At 55.8% G+C, this 18,664-nt stretch overlaps 1 protein-coding gene across 1 annotated transcript in view; it reads left to right on the forward strand.

Moving 5' to 3' along the window:
* Positions 1–16,068, forward strand: part of prpf3 (PRP3 pre-mRNA processing factor 3 homolog (yeast)) — a 50,553-nt gene extending 34,485 nt beyond the window's left edge. Inside the window, exons 9-16 of the mRNA XM_085978523.1 lie at positions 444–526; positions 2,257–2,400; positions 2,509–2,608; positions 4,673–4,786; positions 7,223–7,341; positions 9,175–9,258; positions 9,836–9,897; positions 13,343–16,068. Coding sequence (XP_085834649.1) covers positions 444–526; positions 2,257–2,400; positions 2,509–2,608; positions 4,673–4,786; positions 7,223–7,341; positions 9,175–9,258; positions 9,836–9,897; positions 13,343–13,492 — 856 coding nt within the window. The 3' untranslated portion in view covers positions 13,493–16,068. The remainder of the gene's footprint in view (positions 1–443; positions 527–2,256; positions 2,401–2,508; positions 2,609–4,672; positions 4,787–7,222; positions 7,342–9,174; positions 9,259–9,835; positions 9,898–13,342) is intronic.
* The last annotated feature ends 2,596 nt before the right edge of the window (positions 16,069–18,664 follow it).

Here is an 18,664-nt window from a genome sequence, read left to right on the forward strand (position 1 = left end):
ACGACCTTCTGACTCCGAGGCGAGAGAGAGGGAGCGACCCCACTGAGTCACGGCTGATAGGTCAGAACTGGCAACCCACAGGTCATGAATTCAAACCCTGCCTTGTGAAATCCAATTGAATAAATCTGGTGGATGGTCTGGCTCACAAATGTCCAGCGCCTGTCATGCCCACCAGGTATGGCCTGTCACTGACTGCTGTCCCACACTATGGGGTTGGAACTTAATTCCCTGTGGAGTGGCCGGGACAATGAGGGAAAGGCAACCAATGCAGCCTCACCTGTGTCCCCTGCATTCCAAGAGCTGATAACTTGTAAAGAAAACGGAGAGAGAGAGAGCAGGATCCCAGCTGTATCGGTACAGATCTGCTGTCTTGGTGTTTCTCTGTATTTCCCCCACCCCCCCCCGCCTTGTCTTAAATTTAAACACTGTGTCTGCTCATGCAGGTCTCTGGTCAACCTGTCGAGTGAACAGAATTTTCACGGAATCACGAACCTCGTTGAGCATCCAACCCAGATCAGCCCTCCAGGTATGTACGTCACTGAGGGTTTAACGTTGGCGCCTCCAGTGCAGGCTGTAAGATCGGGATCACAGGTCACACACACACACGCGGCAGCCAATTTGCGCACAGCAAGCTCCCACAAACAGCAATGTGATAACGACCAGATCATCTGTTTTTAGTGATGTTGGTTGAGGGATAAATATTGGCCCCAGGACACCGGGGAGAACTCCCCCTGCTCTTTTTCCAACAGTGGATGTGGGATCTCTTACGCCCACCTGAGAGAGCAGACGGGGCCTCGGTTTAACATCTCATCTGAAATACGGCATCTTCGACAGTGTGGCGCTCCCACAGTACCGCCCCTCCGACAGTGCAGCGCTCCCTCAGTACCGCCCCTCCGACAGTGCGGCGCTCCCTCAGTACCGCCCCTCCGACAGTGCAGCGCTCCCTCAGTACCGCCCCTCCGACAGTGCGGCGCTCCCTCAGTACCGCCCCTCCGACAGTGCGGCGCTCCCTCAGTACTGCCCCTCCGACAGCACGGCGCTCCCTCAGTACTGCCCCTCCGACAGTGCGGCGCTCCCTCAGTACTGCCCCTCCGACAGTGCGGCGCTCCCTCAGTACTGCCCCTCCGACAGTGCGGCGCTCCCTCAGTACTGCCCCTCCGACAGTGCGGCGCTCCCTCAGTACTGCCCCTCCGACAGTGCAGCGCTCCCACAGTACCGCCCCTCCGACAGTGCGGCGCTCCCTCAGTACCGCCCCACCGACAGTGCGGCGCTCCCTCAGTACTGCCCCTCCGACAGTGCGGCGCTCCCTCAGAACCGCCCCTCCGACAGTGCGGCGTTCCCTCAGTACTGCCCCTCCGACAGTGCGGCGCTCCCTCAGAACCGCCCCTCCGACAGTGCGGCGTTCCCTCAGTACTGCCCCTCCGACAGTGCGGCGCTCCCTCAGTACTGCCCCTCCGACAGTGCGGCGCTCCCTCAGTACCGCCCCTCCGACAGTGCGGCGCTCCCTCAGTACTGCCCCTCCGACAGTGTGGCGCTCCCTCAGTACTGCCCCTCCGACAGTGCGGCGCTCCCTCAGTACTACCCCTTCGACAGTGCGGCGCTCCCTCAGTACTGACCCTCCGACAGTGCGGCGCTCCCTCAGTACCGCCCCTCCGACAGTGCGGCGCTCCCTCAGCACTGCCCCTCCGACAGTGCGGCGCTCCCTCAGTACTGCCCCTCCGACAGTGCGGCGCTCCCTCAGTACTGCACCTCCGACAGTGCGGCGCTCCCTCAGTACTGCACCTCCGACAGTGCGGCGCTCCCTCAGTACCGCCCCTCCGACAGTGCGGCGCTCCCTCAGTACCGCCCCTCCGACAGTGCGGCGCTCCCTCAGTACCGCCCCTCCGACAGTGCGGCGCTCCCTCAGTACTGCTCCTCCGACAATGCGGCTCTCCCTCAGTACCGCCCCTCCGACAGAGCGGCGCTCCCTCAGTACCGCCCCTCCGACAGTGCGGCGTTCCCTCAGAACCGCCCCTCCGACAGTGCGGCGTTCCCTCAGTACTGCCCCTCCGACAGTGCGGCGCTCCCTCAGCACTGCCCCTCCAACAGTGCGGCGCTCCCTCAGTACCGCCCCTCCGACAGAGCGGCGCACACCACGTATGAAGCCGGGTCGCGCGTTGCGAACACCGCCTCTGTGGCGTTTCTGCGCGGCCGCCATCGCGCGCGTGCGTCAGACTCTGACTGACTGGTTGCTCTTTGTTTCTCCCGCCGGCGCAGTCGACACCGACAAGCCCGTGACGCTCGGCGTTTACCTGACCAAGAAGGAGCAGAAGAAACTGCGGCGCCAGACCCGGAGGGAGGGGCTGAAGGAGATGCAGGAGAAGATCCGGCTGGGGCTGATGCCTCCGCCCGAGCCAAAGGGTAAGGAGCCACCGCCAACCTGTGCCCCCTCACCCCGCCCACACCCACGTCTGCGCGATCCCCCCCCCCCCCACACCTCCTAACCTCGCCCCTTACCTCTCTCCGCAGTGCGAATCTCCAATCTGATGCGGGTCCTGGGTACGGAAGCCGTGCAGGATCCCACCAAGGTCGAGGCTCACGTCAGGGCACAGATGGCCAAGAGACTAAAGTAAGTGGGCACAAGGGGGGGGCGGAATAGAAACATAGAAGATGGGAGCAGGAGTCGGCCATTCGGCCCCTCGAGCCATTCAATGAGATCATGGCTGATCATCCAAATTCAGTACCCTGTCCCTGCCTTCTCCCCATATCCCGTGATCCCTTTAGCCTTAAGAAATATATCTAACTCCTTCTTGAATATATTTAATGAATTGGCCTCTACTGCCTTCTGTGGTAGAGAATTCCACAGGTTCACCACTCTCTGGGTGAAGAAATTCCTCCTCATCTCAGTCCTAAATGGCTTACCCCTTATCCTTAGACTGTGACCCCTGGTTCTGGACTCCCTGACTATCGGGAACATCCTTCCTGCATCTAGTCTGTCTAGTCCTGTTAGAATTTTATAAGTTTCAATGAGATCCCCTCTCATTCTTCTAAACTCCAGCGAATATAAGCCCAATCGACCCAATCTCTCCTCATACGTCATTCCTGCCATCCCAGGTATCAGTCTGGTGAATCTTCGCTGCACTCCCTCCATGGCAAGAACATCCTTCCTCAGACGGGCTGAAACACTGTGGAGGGAGGGTGTGGGGGTGGGCGGGTGTGGAGTGGGCAGATAGCTCGGCGAGCTGGCTGGGATGGCTGGTGCAGTGTTTAGGGGGCTTGCATGGGTGCGGGCCAGAGGTGCACGTGGTTCATTGAATCAGACAGCACAGGAGGAGGCCATTCGGCCCATCGTGCCCGTGCCGGCTCTTTGAAAGAGCTCTCCAATTAGTCCCACTCTCTCCCCCTGCTCTTTCCCCGCAGCCCGGCCAACTTTCCCCCATCAAGTATGACGCAAGAGTATTAAACAAGGCTTTAATTGACTTTCACAACATGGAGGTCTAGTTATCCTTCACTAGTTCCTGTTTACAAAATGTCCTGCGCAAGTTGGGCCCGTGCCCTAGTATTTATACTCTCCCTGGACAGCGCCACCCGCAGGCCACCCAGTATATTTCATAAGTCCTTTCTACATAAATGGCACGATTTATGTCAAAGTATTTCTCCAATTCCCTTTTGAAAGTCATTGTTGAATCTGCTCCCACCGCCCTTTCAGGCAGCGCTTTCCAGATCACAACAATTCTCTGCGTAAAAATTCTTTCCTCGCGTCACCTCCGATTCTTTTACCAATCACCTCAAATCTGTGCCCTCTGGTCACCGACCCTCCTGCCGCCGGACACGGTGCGGTGCCCGGAATTGGCCGCAGTGCTCCAGCTGGGGCCTCACCGGTGTTTTATAAAGATTTGGCATAACTACCTTACCTAAGAACATAAGAAACAGGAGCAGGCCACTCGGCCCCTCGAGCCTGCTCCGCCATTCAGTAAGATCATGGCTGATCTTGGGCTCAAAGCCACTTCCCCGCCCGCTCCCCATAACCCTTCACTCCCTTATCTTGCAAAAATCTCCACCTTAAATATATTCAATGACCCAGCCTCCACGGCTCTCCGGGGCAGAGAATTCCACAGATTTACGACCCTCTGAGAGAAGAAATTCCTCCTCATCTCAGTTCTAAAAGGGCGACCCTTTATTCTGAAACTGTGCCCCGAGTTCTAGATTTCCCCACGAGGGGAAACATCCTCTCTGCATCTACCTTGTCGAGCCTCCTCAGTATCTAATATGTTTCGATAAGATCACCTCTCATTCTTCTAAACTCCATTGAGTATACGTTGCTCTTCCACCCTTTAGCTCTGCGTTCCTGATTGGTGTTGGGGAAGAGGTAGCGATGGGGTGAACGGGGACAGATAGATGGGATGGGGCAGGAGAGCGGGACGGATGGCGGGTAGAGGGTGCAGCGTTCGGGGGTTGTATGGGTGCGGGACAGGGGTGAATGGGACAGGGGAAGAGGGAGGGAGGGGCGGATGGGATGGGTGGCAAGAGGGGTGGAGGCCAAGTGAGCTCGAGGGAGCCGAGTTACGGGGACCGAAAGATTGGAGGGTGGGGTTGAGCTGTACTCCCGCGGGTGTGGGGAGGTAGCTGGGAGGCGCAGCTGGGGAAAATCGCCACTCGTGCATCGCCGACGATGTATTTTATTGGCCGCCAGAGCCCATCAGGATGCCAACAGCGCCCGCAAACTGACGGCCGACCAGCGGAGGGAGAAGAAGATGAAGAAACTAAAGGAGGACGTGTCCCAGGGCGCCCACATCGCTGTCTATCGGTGAGTTCCATCGAGTGTGGGGGGGGTTTAATGGCCTCGTCCTTTTCTCCGGCAGGATGGTTGTCCCTTCTTTACCTTCCCAAGTGCAGCTCCTCTGAGGTGGTGCCTCTTCAACTCGCCTGAATGGGCCGCCGTCCTTGGGCTGTTTGGCTGTGGGGGGCATCGCGCCTGCGCCGAATCCCGACGTCCGCACGCTCGCGCACTCTCCAGCAAGGTGGGGGCTGGATGGTGACCGGGAGCAGGAATGCCGGCCGATTTATTCGTCCTCCCCCTTTCGCAAGAACATCAGAATTAGCAGCGGGAGTCGGCCATTCGGCCCCTCGAGTCCGCTCCGCCATTCAATCAGATCATGGCTGATCTTCGACCTCAACTCCACCTTCCCGCCCGATCCCCATATCCCTCGATTCCCCGAGAGTCCAAAAATCTATCGATCTCGGCCTTGAATATACTCAACGACTGAGCCTCCACAGCCCTCTGGGGCAGAGAATTCCAAAGATTCACCGCCCTCTGAGTGAAGAAATTCCTCCTCATCTCAGTCCTCAATGGCCGACCCCTTATCCTGAGACTGTGACCCCTGGTTCTAGACTCTCCAGCCAGGGGGAAACAGCCTCTCAGCATCTACCCTGTCAATCCCCCTCAGAATCTTGTATGTTTCAATGAGATCACCTCTCATTCTTCTAAACTCCAGAGAGTATCGGCCCAGTCTACTCAATCTCTCCTCATAGGACAGCCCTCTCATCCCAGGAGTGCTTAGAGCAATTGTAGGCCCCCTCCGCCAGCCTTACTAACTCAGACAGGGGTCAGCCAGCACCGCATGACTCGCGGTTGAATTGGGCCTTCTCTGCTTTGTCCGACTCTGAACCACGGCAGGTGCTGCATCTACTCCCAGCCTTCGAGGGGATCACCGGCACTCTACCAAGTGAAGAATATTTGTGTGTGTGTGTGTGTAGGTCAGCTGCGATGCATAACAAGGTCGAATAGCTTTATGAGGTCCCTGTCTAAATCCACTCCGGCGAGAATTTGGAATGCTGTTGGCGTCTTCGCAGCCTACTTTTTTTGAAGTGTGGTCACTGTTGTAATGTGGGAAACGCGGCAGTCAATTTTTGCACAGCAAGATCCCACAAACACGCATCGTGATAATGGCCAGATCATTCTTTTAAGCGATGTTGGTTGAGGGATAAATATTGGCCCCAGGACACCGAGGAGAACTCCCCCTGCTCTTCTTCCAAATAATGACCCTGAGATCTTTTACGTGCACCTGAGAGGGCAGACTGGGCCTCAGTTTAACGTCTCATCTGAAAGACGGCCCCTCCGACAGTGCGGCGCTCCCTCAGTACTGCCCCTCCGACAATGCGGCGCTCCCTCAGTACCGCCCCTCCGACAGTGCGGCGCTCCCTCAGTACCACCCCTCCGACAGTGCGGCGCTCCCTCAGTACTGCCCCTCCGACAGTGTAGCGCTTCCTCAGTACTGCCCCTCCGACAGTGCGGCGCTCCCTCAGTACTGCCCCTCCGACAGTGCGGCGCTCCATCAGTACCGCCCCTCCGACAGTGCGGTGCTCCCTCAGTACTGCCCCTCCGACAGTGCGGCGCTCCATCAGTACCGCCCCTCCGACAGTGCGGCGCTCCCTCAGTACTGACCCTCCGACAGTGCGGCGCTCCCTCAGTACTGCCCCTCCGACAGTGCGGCGCTCCCTCAGTACTGCCCCTCCGACAGTGCGGCGCTCCCTCAGTACTGTTCCTCCGAAACTGCGGCGCTCCCTCAGTACCGCCCCTCTGACAGTGCGGCGCTCCCTCAGTACTGCCCCTCCGACAGTGCGGCGCTCCCTCAGTACGGCCCCTCCGACAGTGCGGCACTCCCTCAGTACTGCCCCTCTGACAGTGCGGCACTCCCTCAGTACTGCCCCTCCGACAGTGCCGCGCTCCCTCAGTACCGCCCCTCCGACAGTGCGGCGCTCCCTCAGTACTGCCCCTCCGACAGTGCGGCGCTCCCTCAGTACTGTTCCTCCGAAACTGCGGCGCTCCCTCAGTACCGCCCCTCTGACAGTGCGGCGCTCCCTCAGTACTGCCCCTCCGACAGTGCGGCGCTCCCTCAGTACGGCCCCTCCGACAGTGCGGTACTCCCTCAGTACTGCCCCTCTGACAGTGCGGCACTCCCTCAGTACTGCCCCTCCGACAGTGCCGCGCTCCCTCAGTACCGCCCCTCCGACAGTGCGGCGCTCCCTCACTACTGCCCCTCCGACAGTGCGGCGCTCCCTCAGTACGGCCCCTCCGACAGTGCGGCACTCCCTCAGTACTGCCCCTCCGACAGTGCGACGCCCCCTCAGTACTGCCCCTCCGACAGTGCGGCGCTCCCTCAGTACTGCCCCTCCGACAGTGCGGCGCTCCCTCAGTACTGCCCCTCCAACAGTAACACTAATCGTCCTCTGCTACTTACAGAATCCGGAATCTAAGCAACTCGGCGAAGAAGTTCAAAGTGGAGACGAATGCGGGACAGCTGTACCTGACGGGAACCGTGGTCCTGCACAAAGACGTTAACGTGGTGGTGGTGGAGGGAGGTGAGCAAATGTGAGGGCTGGACCTTGTCCTCTGTACCCAACCTCGGGCCAGCCCAGGTAGATGGGCTGAATGTCTCCCCATCCTGCCCCCGCCCCGAGTTTGGGGCAGTTTCAGAGCCCAAATCTGTCCCCAATCGAGTGGCAGATTGTCCGTCTCGCTCAAAGGCGGTCGATGGGAAATTGCCAGGTCAGTGCAGCTCTTGTATCGGTTAAGATACATTGTTGGACAGTGTAGAGGGAGCTTTACTCTGTATTTAACCCCGTGCTGTACCTGCCCTGGGAGTGTTTGATGGGACAGTGTAGAGTGAGCTTTACTCTGTATCTAACCCCGTGCTGTACCTGCCCTGGGAGTGTATGATGGGACAGTGTAGAGGGAGCTTTACTCTGTATCTAACCCGTGCTGTACCTGCCCTGGGAGTGTTTGATGGGACAGTGTAGAGGGAGCTTTACTCTGTATCTAACCCCATGCTGTACCTGCCCTGGGAGTGTATGATGGGACAGTGTAGAGGGAGCTTTACTCTGTATCTAACCCGTGCTGTACCTGCCCTGGGAGTGTTTGATGGGACAGTGTAGAGGGAGCTTTACTCTGTATCTAACCCGTGCTGTACCTGCCCTGGGAGTGTTTGATGGGACAGTGTAGAGGGAGCTTTGCTCTGTATCTAACCTGTGCTGTACCTGCCCTGGGAGTGTTTGATGGGACAGTGTAGAGGGAGCTTTACTCTGCATCTAACCCGTGCTGTACCTGCCCTGGGAGTGTTTGATGGGACAGTGTAGAGGGAGCTTTACTCTGTATCTTACCCGTGCTGTACCTGCCCTGGGAGTGTTTGATGGGGACAGTGTAGAGGGAGCTTTACTCTGTATCTAACCCGTGCTGTACCTGCCCTGGGAGTGTTTGATGGGGACAGTGTAGAGGGAGCTTTACTCTGTATCTAACCCGTGCTGTACCTGCCCTGGGAGTGTTTGATGGGGACAGTGTAGAGGGAGCTTTACTCTGTATCTAACCCGTGCTGTATCTGCCCTGGGAGTGTTTGATGGGACAGTGTAGAGGGAGCTTTACTCTGTACCTAACCCGTGCTGTACCTGCCCTGGGAGTGTTTGATGAGACAGTGTAGAGGGAGCTTTACTCTGTGTCTAACCCATGCTGTACCTGCCCTGGGAGTGTTTGATGGGACAGTGTAGAGGGAGCTTTACTCTGTATCTAACCTGTGCTGCACCTGCCCTGGGAGTGTTTGATGGGGACAGTGTAGAGGGAGCTTTACTCTGTATCTAACCCGTGCTGTACCTGCCCTGGGAGTGTTTGATGGGACAGTGTAGAGGGAGCTTTACTCTGTATCTAACCCGTGCTGTACTTGCCCTGGGAGTGTTTGATGGGACAGTGTAGAGGGAGCTTTACTCTGTATCTAACCCGTGCTGTACCTGCCCTGGGAGTGTTTGATGGGGACAGTGTAGAGGGAGCTTTACTCTGTATCTAACCCGTGCTGTACCTGCCCTGGGAGTGTTTAATGGGGACAGTGTAGAGGGAGCTTTACTCTGTATCTAACCCGTGCTGTACCTGCCCTGGGAGTGTTTGATGGGACAGTGTAGAGGGAGCTTTACTCTGTATCTAACCCGTGCTGTACCTGCCCTGGGAGTGTTTGATGGGACAGTGCAGAGGGAGCTTTACTCTGTATCTAACCCGTGCTGTATCTGCCCTGGGAGTGTGTAATGGGACAGTGTAGAGGGAGCTTTACGTTGAGTGCGGGAGGTGGTGATGCCCACATTGCCTGCACCTTCAGGTGGGTGAAAAAGCCGAGAATTGTGGTTTTTCACGTGTTGCCTGTCTTGTCCATTCAGGTCCAAAGGCGCAGAAGAAGTTCAAGCGATTGATGCTGCACCGCATAAAGTGGGCCGAACAGACGGCTAGCTCCCGGGACGACGGTGAGTCGTGGGTCTTGTGCTGTTGGGTTAGTGAAATTCACGGAACGTGTGTGTGCGTGCGAGCCTGTTGCCGGGGTAGCGGAGCCGGATATTGCGGTCTAACCGCCGGGAGACAGCTCCCAACGGATCAATTAAATCAGCGGGAGGGTAAAATTGACCCGCGGCCGAAAATCTATAGTGGCAACTCCCCAATGATGGACCTCGGGGAGAGAGCAAGGGCGGGGGGGAGGGAGTGGGACTAATTGGCCAGCTTTTTCAAAGAGCTGGCACGGGCACGACGGGCCGATTGGCCTCCTCCTCTGCTGTCTGATTCTACGCTACAATCGCCTGGATTTGCCCATGAACGCAGTGGCCTTAAACGGACAGGCCGGAGTTGCAGCTGATCGTCAGAAGACCGACCGAGCAGCAGCGAGGGGGAGGACCTGCTCGTGGATGTGTGTGGACTGGGCCCGGGTGGCGATTGTGGCTGAATGCCGTTCACCGTGCTGGGAATCGGTCCGGTTCATTTCCCGCTGCAGAGCGTCTAACCTTGTGCTTTTTTTTGTTTTTCCCTTTTTCACCCCCCGGCCCCACACAGATGACGACGGATCGGACGATGAGGTTGTCAAGAAGGTGAATAAGTGTGTGCTGGTGTGGGAGGTAAGGAGTGGTTTTATTACTTTTTCCCCAAGTGCACGCTGCAGCCTGAATCAAGAGTTTTTTTTTATATATATATTATATATATATATACGCGAGCCGAGTGTAAGGGCCCGGTTGGCCGGTTTTCCAACCACAGGAGGCGTTCGAGCTGCCCTCAGCCGACTCCGCACAATGAGCAAGGTCGCTGGAAAACAGGAGCTGGAACCCTGGGAGTTCCCCAGCCAGCCCCCAGAACTGAGGGCAGCTGCCGTGGCTGAGATACACTCGCGGCACAGACGCATGGCTCAGCTGGTCACTGTGTAAAGCCCTCTTTCCCCCCGCCCCCCCAGAGCTGTCAGTGGAAGCTCTTAATCTGTCCCTTTAAATGGGACTGTGTAGCGACTGATCCACTCCAGCCCTACACCCCTCCCTATCTCTGTAACCCCCTCCAGCCCCTACACCCCTCCCTATCTCTGTAACCTCCTCCAGCCCCTACACCCCTCCCGATCTCTGTAACCCCCTCCAGCCCTACACCCCTCCCTATCTCTGTAACCTCCTCCAGCCCTACACCCCTCCCCATCTCTGTAACCCCCTCCAGCCCTACACCTCTCCCTATCTCTGTAACCTCCTCCAGCCCTACACCTCTCCCTATCTCTGTAACCTCCTCCAGCCCCTACACCCCTCCCTATCTCTGTAACCCCCTCCAGCCCCTCCCCATCTCTGTAACCTCCTCCAGCCCTACACCCCTCCCTATCTCTGTAACCTCCTCCAGCCCCTACACCCCTCCCTATCTCTGTAACCCCCTCCAGCCCCTACACCCCTCCCTATCTCTGTAACCTCCTCCAGCCCCCACACCCCTCCCTATCTCTGTAACCTCCTCCAGCCCCTACACCCCTCCCTATCTCTGTAACCCCCTCCAGCCCTACACCTCTCCCTATCTCTGTAACCTCCTCCAGCCCCCACACCCCTCCCTATCTCTGTAACCTCCTCCAGCCCTACACCCCACCCTATCTCTGTAACCCCCTCCAGCCCCTACACCCCTCCCTATCTCTGTAACCTCCTCCAGCCCCTACAACCCTCCCTATCTCTGTAACCTCCTCCAGCCCACCACCTCTCCCTATCTCTGTAACCTCCTCCAGCCCCTACGCCCCTCCCTATCTCTGTAACCTCCTCCAGCCCTACACCCCACCCTATCTCTGTAACCCCCTCCAGCCCTACACCCCTCCCCATCACTGTAACCCCCTCCAGCCCCTACACCCCATCCTATCTCTGTAACCTCCTCCAGCCCCTACACCCCTCCCTATCTCTGTAACCTCCTCCAGCCCTACACCCCTCCCTATCTCTGTAACCTCCTCCAGCCCCTACACCCCTCCCTATCTCTGTAACCTCCTCCAGCCCAACACCTCTCCCTATCTCTGTAACCTCCTCCAGCCCCTACAACCCTCCCTATCTCTGTAACCTCCTCCAGCCCTACACCTCTCCCTATCTCTGTAACCTCCTCCAGCCCCTACACCCCTCCCTATCTCTGTAACCTCCTCCAGCCCACCACCTCTCCCTATCTCTGTAACCTCCTCCAGCCCCTACACCCCTCCCTATCTCTGTAACCTCCTCCAGCCCTACACCCCACCCTATCTCTGTAACCCCCTCCAGCCCTACACCCCTCCCCATCACTGTAACCCCCTCCAGCCCCTACACCCCATCCTATCTCTGCAACCTCCTCCAGCCCCTACACCCCTCCCTATCTCTGTAACCTCCTCCAGCCCTACACCCCTCCCTATCTCTGTAACCTCCTCCAGCCCCTACACCCCTCCCTATCTCTGTAACCTCCTCCAGCCCTACACCCCTCCCCATCTCTGTAACCTCCTCCAGCCCCTACACCCCTCCCTATCTCTGTAACCTCCTCCAGCCCTACACCCCTCCCCATCTGTGTAACCCCCTCCAGCCCCTACACCCCTCCCCATCTCTGTAACCTCCTCCAGCCCTACACACCTCCCTATCTCTGTAACCTCCTCCAGCCCCTACACCTCTCCCTATCTCTGTAACCCCCTCCAGCCCCTACACCCCTCCCCATCTCTGTAACCCCCTCCAGCCCCTACACCCCTCCCCATCTCTGTAACCTCCTCCAGCCCTATACCCCTATCTCTGTAACCCCCTCCAGCCCTACACCCCTCCCTATCTCTGTAACCCCCTCCAGCCCCTACACCCCTCCCTATCTCTGTAACCTCCTCCAGCCCCTACACCCCTCCCTATCTCTGTAACCTCCTCCAGCCCTACACCCCTCCCTATCTCTGTAACCTCCTCCAGCCCCTACACCCCTCCCTATCTCTGTAACCTCCTCCAGCCCTACACCCCTCCCCATCTCTGTAACCCCCTCCAGCCCCTACACCCCTCCCCATCTCTGTAACCCCCTCCAGCCCCTACACCCCCCCCATCTCTGTAACCTCCTCCAGCCCTACACACCTCCTTATCTCTGTAACCTCCTCCAGCCCCTACACCTCTCCCTATCTCTGTAAACCCCTCCAGCCGTACACCCCTCCCTATCTCTGTAACCTCCTCCAGCCCCTGCACCCCTCCCTATCTCTGTAACCCCCTCCAGCCCTACACCCCTCCCTATCTCTGTAACCTCCTCCAGCCCCTACACCCCTCCCTATCTCTGTAACCCCCTCCAGCCCTACACCCCTCCCTATCTCTGTAACCTCCTCCAGCCCCTACACCCCTCCCTATCTCTGTAACCTCCTCCAGCCCTACACCCCTCCCTATCTCTGTAACCTCCTCCAGCCCCTACAACCCTCCCTATCTCTGTAACCTCCTCCAGCCCTACACCCCTCCCTATCTCAGTAACCTCCTCCAGCCCCTACACCCCTCCCTATCTCTGTAACCTCCTACACCCCTCCCTATCTCTGTAACCTCCTCCAGCCCCACACCCCTCCCCATCTCTGTAACCCCCTCCAGCCCCTACACCCCTCCCCATCTCAGTAACCTCCTCCAGCCCTACAACCCTCCCGAGATCTCTGCGCCCCTCCAATTCTGCCCTCTTGCACGTCCCCGATTTCCATCGCTCCAGCATTGGCGGCCGTGCCTTCAGCCGCCTGGGCCCCGAGCTCTGGAATTCCCTCCCGAAACCTCTCCGCCTCACGCTCGCTCCTCCTTTGAGACCCTCCTTAAAACCGACCTCTTTGACCAAGCTTTTGGTCACCTGTCCTAATATCTCCTGATGTGGCTCGATGTCAAACTATGCTTTCCTGTGAAGCGCCTTGGGACGTTTTACTATGTTAAAGGTGCTATATAAATGAAAGTTGCCAGAGGGAGCAAATTCCTTGTAAAGGACTCCCCTCGACGCGATGAATGAGGAGCGACTGCGGTGCAGGATGTCTCACAGCTGTTGCCGTGGGTTCTTGATTCTGACCCGCTGAAATCTTTGTCCTTTTACCTCTCTCTCTCTCTCTCTCTCTCTCTGTCCCGCCAGGGAACGGCAAAGGAGAGGAGCTTTGGCGACATGAAATTCAAGCAGTGTCCGACAGAGAGCATGGCGCGGGAGCATTTCAAAAAACACGGCGTGGAACAGTACTGGGACCTGGCGATCAGCGAATCGGTGCTGGAGGTCACCGAAGACTGAGGCGGCAATACCGCGATCCGCACCTTCAGACTGTCTGGCGGGTTTGGATTTTTCACGGGTGTTGGGGTTGGGCGGGAGGAGGAGGAGGAGCAGTCTTGGCGTAAAAGTGGGCTTTTCATCTGGATTTGAGAAAAAAGGCTAGGAGTTCAGAGGCGTTCTGATCCAAAATACAGGATTCAGTATTTCTCTCCACTTATAGATACTGCTGTCATTTTGTGCACTCATTATCTGCACGGCCACAATGTTTTTAAAGCACGTAGGAAACTGGAAAGTGTGCAGTCCTTTTGAACTAAAAGACAGACAAGTGTCGACAGAGGATACATCTGGTAGAAGTCAATTGAGGGAAATATTGAGTGGCGCAGAAGTGGAATAGTAGCCTAACGTTTAAAGAGAGGGGGGTCGACGGAGCGCGTCAAGCCTTTCACAATCAGTTTTGAGAGCGGCGATTCTCTGTGTGACGTTGAAGGTTAATTGTCTCTGAAACAGCTTTTATATCTTCTAGCCTCCGCGGGCCACGTGAGCATCCTGTAACTAACCCTTAAGCCAGTTGCTGGCGTTGCCACGTCGAACCAGCTGTGCAAGGTACATTACCTCCCCCCTGTCCCACCCCTTCCCAGGAATCAAGAGGATGCTCTTTACGCTCGTGTCCGGGCGGCGAGCTATTCGACTGCGTGGGCGTCGCCGCCGATTTCCCCCCCCCCCCCCATCCTGCCCTCACTCGCACACGGGCCTCGGATCGTGATCGAGCCTTGCTGATTCCGCCCCCCCCCATCTCCCCATAAAGGTGCTGAGGCAAATTGCATCGCATACCACATCTGCATCAGCTGTGACCGGTGAACTCGGTGCCAACCTGTGATATTTTGCTCTATGTTGGATTCGCCCACTTAAAGCATATATAAAACCTTTTTATATAGAAAGTTGATCATAGAATTTATCTTTTTTTTTAAAGGGGGCTGGTCAGTGCTGAGTGCGATTTGGATGTTTGATTCTGGCGGTTTTGCCTACAGTATTCCTGTACTGTCTCTCCAAAATGCAAGATGAATGTGGTTCTGCTGAAAATGCAGTGTTTTTAGCTCCAAGTACAGTCTCTCTCTCTCTCTTTACAGCCCCACCTCTCCAAAATGTTCTTGTTTTGGTTGTGCTGTGGCTGCAAACAGGTGTTTCGTCCAGTGGTTGCAGGTGGTTACAAGGCCGTTTGCCCCGGAAAGAGGAGGGGGGGGGGGATCCTACCTAGGCTGATGGGGGTGAAAATCTCTCCCCTCTGCTGGCTGTACGGGCCCCCGAATGTAATGAGTTCAGGGCAATCGCAGCCCTGAGGGGACGGGACTGTCGCACAAATCAGCCCACTTGAGCGGCCCTAGGGGTGTTTGAGAACTGTAAATGTCACGGTGCTGCCGTTTCCAATGCTGGGGTTAAGGCAGGTTGTTGGGACAGTGTAGAGGGAGCTTTACTCTGTATCTAACCCGTGCTGTACCTGCCCTGGGAGTGTTTGATGGGGACAGTGTAGAGGGAGCTTTACTCTGTATCTAACCCCGTGCTGTACCTGCCCTGGGAGTGTTTGATGGGACAGTGTAGAGGGAGCTTTACTCTGTATCTAACCCGTGCTGTACCTGCCCTGGGAGTGTTTGATGGGGACAGTGTAGAGGGAGCTTTACTCTGTATCTAACCCGTGCTGTACCTGCCCTGGGAGTGTTTGATGGGACAGTGTAGAGGGAGCTTTACTCTGTATCTAACCCCGTGCTGTACCTGCCCTGGGAGTGTTTGATGGGACAGTGTAGAGGGAGCTTTACTCTGTATCCAACCCGTGCTGTACCTGCCCTGGGAGTGTTTGATGGGGACAGTGTAGAGGGAGCTTTACTCTGTATCTAACCCGTGCTGTACCTGCCCTGGGAGTGTTTGATGGGGACAGTGTAGAGGGAGCTTTACTCTGTATCTAACCCGTGCTGTACCTGCCCTGGGAGTGTTTAATGGGGACAGTGTAGAGGGAGCTTTACTCTGTATCTAACCCATGCTGTACCTGCCCTGGGAGTGTTTGATGGGACAGTGTAGAGGGAGCTTTACTCTGTATCTAACCTGCCCGGGAATGTTGTACGCTGGCTTTGGGGAGGGGGAGGGATGTTGAATGTCGAAACGAGCGGGGAATCGCGCACTCTGAAAAGTGCTTGTGTCAGTGGGTGGCTCTCAATGTTCGAAGGTGACCCTCCCATTGCATCCTTTTGTCCTGTGCTCTGCCTGATTAATCTCACACTAACAACCAATTGTTACCTTCAAAGAGAAAACCTCAGCGCGCGTCAACAGGCTGTAAGAGTCGAGGAGCTGCTCCGATGTGATTCAGTACTGTCGAGGGTTACAGCTTGGAGTTTCATAATAAAGACTAAGTATTTTTTTCTAAAATTGGGGAGTTCTCCCCGGTGTCCTGGCCGATATTTATCAGTCAACCAACATCACAAAAAACAGACGATCTGGTCGTTATCACATTGCTGTCTGTTGGGGCTTGCTGTGTGCAAATTGGCTGCCGCGTTTCCCACATTTAAAAAAAGACTTGCATTTATATAGCGCCTTTCCCGACCACCAGACGTCTCAAAGCGCTTTACAGCCAATGAAGTACTTTTGGAGTGTAGTCACTGTTGTAACATTACAAAAGTGACCACACTTCAAAAGTACTTCATTGGCTGTAAAGCGCTTTGAGACATCCGGTGGTCGTGAAAGGCGCTATAGAAATGCAAGTCTTTCTTTCTTTAAAGTGACTGCAGCGTTTTGCAGGTTGTGTCTCGGCAGCGGTTTAGTACGGGTGCATCACGCCTGATCCGTTACTCGTCCCCGGTGGCTGGAGGGCGAATGACTTTTCAGTGTGTCCCCAGAGCGTAACATAGGAACAGGCGGCCATTCAGCCCCTCAAGCCTGTTCCGCCATTCGATTAGATCGTGGCTGATCCGTACCTCAACTCCACTTCCCTGCCTTTGTTCCATATCCCTTACCCCAACAAAAATCTATCAATCTCGGTGTTGAAAATTTCAATTGACCCCCAGCCCTTCGGGGGAAAGAATCTGGCCATTCATGCTTGTGCTCGCTCGCTGACAGAGCTCTCCCCTCAGTCCCATTCCCTTTGAATTTTTCTTTTTCAAATATTTATCCACCTCCCGCGTGTTTGTGTGTGTGTGTGGGACTGAGAACGACTGCTCTTTCAGAGCCAGCACAGACACAACCGGCCGAATGGCCTCCTTCTGCGGCGTAAATTCCTCGGGATTCTGCTACCACCTCCCTTCTTGGTCGGGCATTCCATCGCCCTGGTGTCCAACCGGTTTGGGGACGCCGAGCAGGAAGGCCCCAGGTCCGATGCTCGCTCTGTGCTGTTGGCTAATCTGCGCCAAGCATGGATGTGATAAGGGTGCTGTGGTTGGCCTCGGGTGAGGGAGGGGTAACCCGCTCCTGCTCGTTATCGCGTGCGGTGGCCGAATACGCTCGGGAATGACCAGGGCAATTGGCGCCCTTGCAGCAGCAACCAGCATCTTGAAGATGTGGTGTGGTCTGTTATAACGAGCCTTTCCTCCGCGGTTCAAGTCTAGCTCAGAGGTTTAGGGGCCAGAATGTAAAATTAGCTCCCACCCCCGTAATTTGGCTTCTGAAGGGCACTCAGCCCTGCTCATCATCCACACTCCAGTACCTTGTCCACGTTTGTTGTCAGCTGTGGCTGTGGGTCGTGCGCTTGCCTCGGAGTCAGAGGGTTGTGGGTTCAAGTCCCACTCCAGAGACACAATCTAGGCCGACACTCTAGTGCCAGTACTCCAGCGCTGCACTGTCGGAGGTGCCGTTGAACCGAGGCCCCGTCCGCCATCTCAGCTAAAAGATCCCACGGCATCATTTTGAAGGGAGTTCTTCCCCGGTGTCCTGGACCAATATTTAATCCCTCAACCAACACAGATTTTCTGGTCATTTATCACATTGCTGTTTGTGGGAGCTTGCTGTGCGCAAATTGGCTGCCGCGTTTCCCTACATTACAACAACACAGTGGGATCGTTTACATCCACCAGGGTTTAACGTCTCATCCAAACGAGGGAACCTGCAACTTTCCCCTCAGTACTGGCACTGGATTGTCGGCCTAGATTTTGTGCTCAAGTCCCAAGAGTGGGACTTCGAAAGTACTTCATTGGCTGTAAAACGCTTTGGGACGTCCTGAGGTGGTCAAAGGCGCTGGAGAAATGCGAGTCTTTTTATGGAGGCTAACAAAACCTCTCCTTATCTAATGTTTTCAAAATATTAAGGGGAACAGATAGGGTAGATCGTGAGAAACTCTTTCCGCTGGTTGGGGAGTCCAGCCTAAAAATTAGAACCAGGCCTTTCAGGAGTTAAGTTAGGAAACACTTCTGCACACAAAGGGTGTTAGTGGTTTGGAACTCTCTTCCGCAATCGGCAATTGTTAATTTTAAATCTGAGATTGATAGATCTTTGTTAACCAAAGGTATCAAGGGATATGGGGCAAAGGCAGGGATATGGAGTCAGGTCACAGACCAGCCATGATCTCATTGAATGGCGGAGCCGGCTCGAAGGGCTAATTGGTCTCCTCCTGCTCCTAATGTCCACAACATGGGGACTTTCAGCAGTCACTGGACAACGATCAGGAGTGCTCCGTCCCCTCCAGACGAGCTCGGTACAACGGCAGGTTCGGTTACACTGACCCATCTGAGGTTAACGGACTCGACATGGACTGAACGGAGAACCTGGCACCCTCCTGGTCTGGATGGCTCGCTGCCGCACAGCATAAAAATAACAATATTAGGCACTAAAGGAGGCAATCTCGCAAGGCCATTTGGGGGTGCCTACTGTGAAAAACAGCAACTTTACATTGTGCCTTCAACAAAACAGACAAGTTACTCTGGCGCAATGAGAATTATTGTATGACTAAGGCCAAGGTCCAGGACTTTTCTTCTGCATCTAATCTGTGCTGTACGTGAGTTAGGATTGTCTGATGCCAACATACATTGATAATACATTAAAAACCTTAACATCTGCACTCACTTCCTGTCAATTTTCCCCAGTATAAGTTCCCGTGCTCACATTTACATTGGAGATGGTTATGTAAACGTCATGCTGTAATTACACCCGCCTGCCAGCGGTGGGGCGGTAAAGCCTCAAAGGAAAAAATTGCAATGCTTATGGGGAGAGAGCAGGGGC

Source organism: Somniosus microcephalus, unplaced genomic scaffold (assembly GCF_052327205.1).
Source record: "Somniosus microcephalus isolate GS21.2 unplaced genomic scaffold, FLI_Smic_1.0 unresolved_chr7, whole genome shotgun sequence".
Taxonomy (NCBI): domain Eukaryota; kingdom Metazoa; phylum Chordata; class Chondrichthyes; order Squaliformes; family Somniosidae; genus Somniosus; species Somniosus microcephalus.